Source organism: Solanum dulcamara, chromosome 6, assembly GCF_947179165.1.
Source record: "Solanum dulcamara chromosome 6, daSolDulc1.2, whole genome shotgun sequence".
In the NCBI taxonomy this organism is placed as follows: Eukaryota; Viridiplantae; Streptophyta; class Magnoliopsida; order Solanales; family Solanaceae; genus Solanum; species Solanum dulcamara.
This window is the reverse complement of record NC_077242.1, coordinates 16,971,056-16,980,655: the sequence shown is the minus strand read 5'-3', so window position 1 is coordinate 16,980,655 and position 9,600 is coordinate 16,971,056. Positions and strand designations below refer to the sequence as shown.

General features: G+C 34.7%; 1 protein-coding gene across 1 annotated transcript; it reads left to right on the top strand.

The window, feature by feature from the left end:
• The first annotated feature begins 5,962 nt into the window (after positions 1–5,962).
• On the top strand, positions 5,963–7,930 carry LOC129893378 (anthocyanidin 3-O-glucosyltransferase 2-like). The gene has a single exon (XM_055968894.1). The coding sequence runs from the start codon at positions 6,204–6,206 to the stop codon at positions 7,641–7,643; it is 1,440 nt and encodes a 479-aa protein (XP_055824869.1). The 5' UTR covers positions 5,963–6,203; the 3' UTR covers positions 7,644–7,930.
• The last annotated feature ends 1,670 nt before the right edge of the window (positions 7,931–9,600 follow it).

Sequence of the window (9,600 nt, the reverse complement as noted above, 5' to 3'; positions counted from 1 at the left end):
ATCATTTCTTTCATCCATTTGAGAAATCTTTTGAGTCTTATCACAATTTTAAGACTTTAAATTGACATTTCATATTGAGCAACATTCTCAAGAAAATAACATCCTTTACCATAATCTACATAGTAAGAGGATAATTAGAACATATTTCACAACTCATTTATTCATCACTCATACTCAACTAAGGGCTCATTTTGGACCCTCTTAGCTCAATAACATTGACACATATAGAATCAATTAAATAGGGGACAAAACTCATTTAAACTTAGACCATACCAAGAACTCCATTTTTCATGAATATCTAACCTCAAAGCAAGAATAGGGCACATGGGTGGACTCAAACCATGTTTTGGATAGTCTTACACACCTTAGTAAAGACTTGGAGAGAACCTTGATGTTGGGTCTTCAATGGAGGACTCAAATCTTGAAGCTCTTGGGACAAATCTTTGTTGAGAATGGAGAAGAAGAAGAAGATGAAGAAGAGAGAGGGAGAGAGGAACTTCTAGGGCTTTTAAAGAGAGAGAGCTGGAAATTTTGATCCCAAAATGACTAAGGGTAATACATATATAACTTGGGTAGTTCCCAAATTACCCCTCCTCAAAGTTTTGAAAATAGGCTAAAAATGCACCTGGCGCGATAGTGGCGCGTCGCACCATTGCAGCGCCAGGCTGAATATGCCTAAAACCTGCACACCTCGTAGTGGCGCGCCGCACCAGAGACTAAACTACTGAGGCATGTTTCTGGCGCGATAGTGGCGCGTCGCGCCCTTACAGAGCCAAGGCCAAATTTTCTGGGTTCTGGGAATATGGCCTGAAAAACCCTGCACAACTTTTAGTGGCGCATCGCGCCAAGGACCAAACTACTGAGGCATGTTTCTGGCGCGATAGTGGCGCGTCGCGCCCTTACATCGCCATGGCCATTTCCCCAGCAGTTGCAACCCAGGCCAAGAATGAAATTCCTGCCGTGCTAGTTCATCTTAGGATCATCATATCTTTTGACTCCGAACTCTAAAATTTACGTTCTTGGTGGCGTTGGAAAGAAGACTTGATGACCTTTAATTTGGTAGGTCGTGGGCCACCCAGATTGACGTCTTTCAAAAGATAGGGTCGTTACAAGTCGACCCTTATACGAACTCATCCTAAATTTAGCCACAACGAATCTTTTGGATTTAATTTGATCCTAGGGGTCCTCCATGACCCCACCTCACCTCTAATACTGCTGAAATTCTCAAAGACTCATCTCAACTCATGCATACGCTCCTCAATACTCGAGTTCGACCCTACCTGTATACAAGAAGGGTTTGAATTCTAGGGGAATATTTTGAGGGGTGTTACAATTTGAGTAAAATAATCTCATATATGTGGTCCCTCGGAGGTATTTGAATATATGATTAATTCCATTCCAGTGTCTTCGCATTGGAGAAAAACTAAATCTTGCTAACAAATTTACTGAGAAAACTATATCTGGTCTAGAATTGTTGGCAAGATACATTAATGCATCAACGCACTAAGGTATGGTATTTCAGCACCAACGAAGCTTTTCATCATTTTCATGAGGTCAAAATGGATCTTTATTAATATCAAGAGATCTCACAACCATTGGGGTACTCAGTAGGTGTGCTTTATTCATGTAAAATCTCCTTAAAATATTTTTTGTATGTGTTGATTGATGAACAAATATCCCATTTGCAAAATGTTCAATTTGTAGACCAAGACAAAAATTTATCTTTTTGAGGTCTTTCATTTCAAGTTCCTTCTTCAGACATTTTACTGCCTTTGAAAGTTCTTCGAGAGTTCCGATAACATTCAAATCATCAACATTTACTGCTATTATGACAAATTCAGATCCAGAACTTTTCATAAAGACAAAGGGGAAAATTTGATCATTTTTATATCCTTCTTTTAGCAAATATTTGCTAAGACGATTGTACCACATTCGTCCTGATTGTTTCATCCCGTATAAAGATTTTTGAAGTTTTATTAAACAAGTTTTCTGGGAATCTTTATATATTTCAGGAATTTTAAATTCTTCAGAAATTTTTATAAAAATATCGTTATTCAGAGAACCATATAAATAGGCTATAACTTCATCCATCATATGCATGCCAAGTTTTTCATGAACTCTCAGATTTATAAAATACCTGAAAGTGATTGCATTTACCACAGGAGAATATATTTCCATATAATCAATGTCGGGCATTTGCGAAAAATCTTGTGCCACAAGTCATGCTTTATATCTTACGGCTTCATTTTTCTTATTTCTTTTTCACACAAAGACCCATTTGTACCCCACTGGTTTTATACCTTTAGGTGTTCGGACTATCGGTTCGAAAATTTCGCATTTTTCAAACGAAGCTAATTCAACTTGAATTGCATCTTTCCATTTTGGCCAATCATTCCTCTGTTTACATTCATCGACAGATTTTGGTTCAAGATCCTCATTTTGTTGCATTATTTCCATAGCAACATTATAAGCAAAACTATTGTCAACAATTACATTATTACGGTTCCATATTTTTTCTGATGAGACATAATTTATCAGAATTTCTTTATCATTTTCAGGCGTCTTAACTTCTTCCAAGGTTTTATCAATTGTTATATCTCCTTGCTTTTCTTGAGCAGGTTTCGTCATATCATGACCAACTTGGTTGTTTGCTTCTTTTTTTTTTCGAGAATTTTTATCTTTGGAACCAATCGGTCTATCATATTTTAAATATGGTTTAGACTCATTTGCATTAATTAATTGTCCTACTGGGACATCAACTCGAATTGGAGCATTAGCAGATGAGATATGAGATTTAGTAACGCTTGATAGGTCAGTGAATGCATTTGGCAGTTGATTTGCAATATTTTTCAAATGAATTATCTTTTGAAATTTCAGTTCACATTTATTTGTACGAGGATCTAAATGAGATAATGATAATGCATTCCAATCTATTTCCCTTTTCAGATATTTATTTTCTCCCCCTAATGCTGGGTATACCGATTTATCAAAATGACAATCAAGAAATCTTGCGGTGAATAAATCTCCAATCATAGGTTCCAAATATTTTATGATAGAAGGAGATTCATACCCAACATATATCCCCAATCATTTTTGGGGTCCCATCTTTGTGCGTTGTGGTGGAGCAATTGGAACATATACTGCACATCCACATATTCTAAGATGGAAAATGTTCGGCTCTTGACCAAAAGTCAATCGTAATGGGAAGATTTTTTGATAACTTGTGGGTCTGATCCGCACTAGACTTGCTGCATGCAAAATAACATGAACCCATAATGAAATGGAAAGTTTTGTTCTCATAAGCATTGGTCTAGCAATTAATTGGAAATGTTTAATCAATGATTCCGCTAGATTATTTTGAGTATGAACATGAGCAACCGGATACTTAACTGTTATCCAAGTGGACAAACAATAATCATTAAATTCCTGAGATGTGAACTCACCAGCATTATCAAGATGAATTATCTTTATTGCATAATCTGGAAATTGTGCTCTTAACTTAATTATTTAAGCAAGTAATCTCGCAAATGTCATATTACGAGTTGATAATAAGCATACATGTGACCATCTTATAGATGCGTCTATTAAAATCATATAATATTTAAATAGTCCACATGATGGGTGAATGGGCCCACATATATCACCCTGTATATATTCCAGAAATATTGGGGATTTAATGCCCACTTTGATTACTGATGGTATAGTAATCAATTTGCCTTGGGAACATGCAGCACAAGAGAATTCTCTAAATTGAAGAATCTTTTGATTCTTCAAAGAGTGCCTATGTGAACTCTCAATATTTTGTGCATCATATTAGAACCGAGATGGCCCAACCGATTATGCCAAATAATAAAATTATTTAAGCTAGTAAACCTTTGATTTACTATGACATGTGTTTCAACCATGTTAATACTTGTGAAGTATAAGCGGATGAAAGAGCGGGTAACTTTTCAAGTATAAAAAGCCTGACATTATTGTAGTAATATAAAGATATTCATTCTTTTCATCATTTGTAGTCTCAATATGATAACTATTTTGACAAATGTCTTTGAACCTTAATAAGTTTCTTTGAGACTTACTACAATATCATGCTTCATTAATTGTTAAATTTGTTCCTCCGATAAGTACAACTTTCATTTTTTCGGATTCTTCAATTAATCTTGTACTACTAGATATAGTATTAACATTAAATTTTTTCATAATCAATAAGAGAAATATTTTTTATCTCTTAAAATAGTGTGTGTTGTGGTACTATCAATAAAACACATATTATCATAATTGATGTTGGATCCAATTGATGACTGGAGAATTTTCATATTCTTCATAAACAAAAAGATACATTATAAGAACGTGAAAACTAACAACATAAGAAACATTTTAGAAATTGCACTGCCTTAAGAAATATTTTACGAAGGACAACATAATATCAAACATAATAAAATAAAATAATAACTATTTTTATCCCCAGTTAGATGATCATTTCTTCAGTCAATATTCATAAAATCTTCAGCTTTCAAATGAGTAATATTTGATAGATCTTCGAAAGCATTATCTTTATAAGCAAGATTCGCCCCAATATCTTCATATTTATTTGAGGGAATTGCTTCATTATCATCATTCCAAAAATTCAAGTGTTCCTCTATATTATTATCTCTTCTTTTGAGAGAGGCTTGATAAATTTTTACAAAATGATCGAACGTACGACATTCACGTGTCCAATGACCCTTCATACCATACTGGTAGCAAATATTGGATTTACCTCTGCAAAGATTATTTTGAGGAACTTTATTGTTCTCATGTTTATTTCCAACATGATGACGATAATTATTTCATCCTCTACCACATCCTCGCCCACATCCACGGCCACGGCCGCGGCAGCGATAATTATTTTGTCTTGATTCAAACTGATTATGCGCTGCTACAACATTCGCTTCAAGGAATGGAGCAGACCCAGTGGGACGGGTTTCATGATTTTTAATCAGCAAAGTATTATTTTGCTCAGTGACAAGTAGACATGTAATTAATTCAGAATACTTCTTAAATCCTTTTTCATGATATTGTTGTTTTAGCAACACATTTGAAGCGTGAAAAGTGGACATAATTTTCTCAAATAAGTCATCATCGGTGATAGAATCTCCACATAATTTTAACATGGAATTTACTTTGTGGATAGCAGAATTATACTTTGTCACAGTTTTAAAATCTTGAAATCGAAGGTGTATTCAGTCATATCAGGTTTTGGTAACACCGTAAGTTTTAAGTGGTGATATCGATCCTTCAAATTAGTCCATAATTCAAGGGAGTCTTTCACAGTTAAATATTCAGTTTTTTAATTCTTCATGAATATGATGACGGAGAAAAATCATGGTCTTTGCTTTATCTTGGCTTGATGCTTTATCTTGTTTAATAGTATCACCAAGACCTTTAGCGTCAATGTCAATTTCAGCATCAAGGATCCATGATAAATATTTTTTTCCAGAAATGTCAAGTGCCACAACTCAAGTTTTGATAAATTTGACATGATAAAAATTGAGATAGAAATTAATTTAGAAATAACAAAAACAACTAAAATAAAATCTCTTCAGTAGATATACCTGATATAGAAGTTAATTTATCTGGAGAAAATTAGAGTTTCGTATTAATAACGTGTTATAAAATAAACTAAATTTATCAAAATAAGAAAGAGAGATTAAGAGAAATAGAAAGAGTAGAGGAGGATTTCCGTGTTTTTCTGTTTTATTCTTCTGAAAGTATGGCCAAGGATGACCATTTTCTATTACAAAATGAGAAGTCAAATTTGGGGAACTTGCCTACCTAGTGGGTTCATAAGAAATGGACATCCACACTTTTCAACATAAGTTAAATTATTCCCACTGGCTATATATAATATGATATGGCCTTGACCAATATAAGCTTTCAGAATGCAATGACGAAACATGTTGCAACTTGGGTATTTTGTTGTATATTCAATAATTATTACAATATTACTTTAAGGTCAATGTTGGACCCGTGGCTACTCCTAACTAGTTTCAGCTTTTGAGGTTAAAATAATCACTATTGACTTTACATAGTATGATATGGCCGTGACCAATACCAAAGTGTATAATAAGCTATTAAAAATGCAATGACAAAACATATATGTTGTAAATCTCTAAACTTGTTTTACTCTGTACTCTGTCCATAGAAATCCAAAGAAGGCCTCAATGACGAGGAACGCAGAGCTTGTTTTCATTCCTTCGCCGGCAGCAGGTCATCTCATCTCCGCAGTTGAAACTACAAAACTCATTCTCAACAGAGATGAAAGGCTCAGCATCTCTATCCTCATTATGAAGCTTCCAATGGATTTCGGTATTCAATCCTATATCGAATCGCACTCATTTATACCCCGTTTGCAGTTTGTCGACATTACCGTTGATAAGAAAACTATTGCTGGATTCATGTCAAATAAGGAGACATTCTTCATGAACTTCATTCAAAGTCACAAACCAAAAGTAAAGGATTTTTTGAATAACTCTAGATTGAACTCTCACCTCGCAGGCTTCGTTCTTGACATGTTCTGCACTTCAATGATAGACGTAGCCCATGAATTTTGTGTTCCAAGTTACATTTTCTTTACCTCAAATGCTGCTTTCCTTGCCCTCTGTTTTCATTTCGAGACTCTGATAAAGGAGCATCGTATCGATACCTCCAAGTACAAAGATTCCAGCGAAGAATTAACAATTCCTGGTTTTAAAAACCCGTATCCTGCGAAATTCTTGCCTAGATTGACAACAGATCAAGGGGTCATGACGACCACGTTCTTTGATTCGATTACTCGCTTCAAAGAGACGAAGGGTATTATGGTCAACACCCTCACCGAGCTAGAACCTTTTCCTCTTCAATCTCTATCAGTTCCACGAATTTATCCAGTTGGTCCAGTGGTGAATTTGAAGGAAGGGGGTCACGGTCGAAACAGTCAATCCGAAACAGAAAACATTATCAAATGGTTGGATGATCGGCCAGAGTCTTCTGTAGTGTTTTTGTGCTTTGGAAGCATGGGAAGCTTTGATACTGAACAGATCAAAGAAATAGCAGTTGCACTGGAGTGTAGCGGTCACAGATTCTTATGGTCTTTACGAAGATCTCCACCAAAGGGGCAAATCGAGCTGCCAAGTAACTACGAGAATGTTCAAGAAGTTCTACCAGAAGGGTTTATTGAAAGGACAAATGAGGTTGGGAAAGTGATAGGATGGGCACCTCAAGTAGCAATACTATCTCATCCAGCAGTGGGTGGATTTGTATCGCATTGTGGATGGAATTCTGTACTCGAAAGCTTGTATTTCGGGGTACCAATAGCTACTTGGCCCCTGTACGGTGAACAACAGATGAACGCATTTGAGTTGGTTCAAGAATTGGGAGTGGCAGTGGAGATTCGAATGGACTATTTCAAGGATTTTCATGGGAAATATGAGGATGTCGACATTCTAGGTGCGAAGGAAATTGAACGTGTCATACGACAACTGATGGCTAATGGAGACGAAAATGAAATAAGGAAAAAGGCCAAGGAGATGAAGGAGAAAAGCAGGGCAGCCATGAAGGAGGGTGGTTCATCTTATGCATCTCTTGGGCTTCTAATTGAGGATGTTATTAGTAACATTTCTTGATCATTTTATTTCACAATAATGATAATTGGTTGCTCTATCTTTAAATAATTTCTATTATAATAAAGGATCAAGAGAAAAGAACAGAAAGAAAAAAGTCTCTCATAAATGTTCCTAGACTATAAACCTTTGTGAAGCTGGTATAGAGACTATGTGACCAATAACTATTTACACTTTGTTTGGATGGTTGTTACGTATTGTTTCATAATATATCGTGTTATATTGTATTGTGTTGTACTATATCATACTATATTATTTTTATAAATATAATGTTTGGATAAATTGTATCATTCTTCATCGTTACATAATATCATGCTTCCATAATTTGAATGAAACCTACAAGAAATTGTAGGGCATGAAGTAGAGCTAATATGAAAAGGTAGGATAATGATAAAATAGTAAGTAAACACAAAATGAGAAATAAAATAGTAAGGTAACAACGCGATCATAACAAATCAGTCGTTACATAAAATGAGTGTTTACGTCGTTACCAACGATGAATTTAAACGATATAAGTAATATAATTTAAGTAATAATCAAAACAAATATTATATTTAAACTAATAATACAATACAATACAAACGAATAACAACCGTCCAAACAAGCTATTAATGATTACCAACTTATGAATTACTGTTCCACTTTTTCTAGGCAGGTTGATATTCCAGGCGATAATTAATGATTGTCTCTGCATTCTTCTTTAGTGCAATGAACTCACCTTTTTCACTGCTTCTTCATCAACTGTTTTGTTGGAATCTTGGGTTTTTCTCTAATTTTATTTCAAAGTTCATAATCTTCAACTTCAATGAAATCATCATCAAATAAAGTGAGATCCGTTAAAAAAAAAACGAGGTTTGATAGTGGATTGCACTTCATAGTGACCAATTAACGGTGCAAAATTCATCTTCGATCTTATCTTAAGGTGTTAGTCTACACAAGATAACTTGCCTTGATACTGATTAATACTCGACAAGACTTAATATTAATCATTAGATTTGCCTACAAGTGACGCAGTCGCTTAACGTGTTCCTTATGCACACAGTAAATGTCGTGGTAAAGAATACTTGTTTTTTTACGTGAAAACACTGGCTCACAAGGGTGTGAAAAATCACAACTTGCAACTCTACATGATTTACTCCCAAATTCACCAACACAATGAGCTAAAAACATATGAATATTACAAAATCTGTAATTTAAGAAATTGATATTCCAAGTCTTTGAGTCGGCCCAACTTAAAGACTAAAATCCTACTCCAACTTATAACTCATTGAATCTTGAAAGCATTAAAATAACAACTCGATAAATAGTCATAATATATAACAGTGAATCTTACTTAACTAAGACTTTTTAACTAGAACCAGGTTGAGAAATCTTACTCCACTATATGAGGATGCACATCAGAAATCAATCATGCTCAACTCGCCCAATTGAGAATTGCCTCTACTACTGTGGAAGTGTGTAACCTCATTTGTTAAATGGTTCTCATATTTATTCAAATTCTACAGACTTATACTTTACTTGAAATTTCTTGTGAAAATTAAACTCCTCTAGAAATCAAACTCTATGTAATAATTTTGAAGGTCATTTTAAGAATTTTTTGGAAAAATTATTACTTTACCCCTCACATTAGTTGCCCAAAGTCATGTTTGATAGGTATTTGAGGTTAAAACTTCAATCGGATTGAAAAGTGGACATTCTTGGAAGTTTTATAGTTTTGAAATCTTTAAGTTGTTAAAAGTGAGTTTTGACATCATCCGAAGCTACAAGTCTCGAAATGGAATTCGGTCAATTCCATCAGCTCCGGAGTACATAATTTATCTAGAAGAGTGGTCGTCTTCAGTTCCAAGTTTTTTATGGTGATTTGAACTCTTAGAGTTGTGATTTGAGTGGAAGTTAGGTCAAAGTTTGACTTTGGTCAACATTCGGAATTTGTACGCTCAAATTAGAATTTCATCGATTC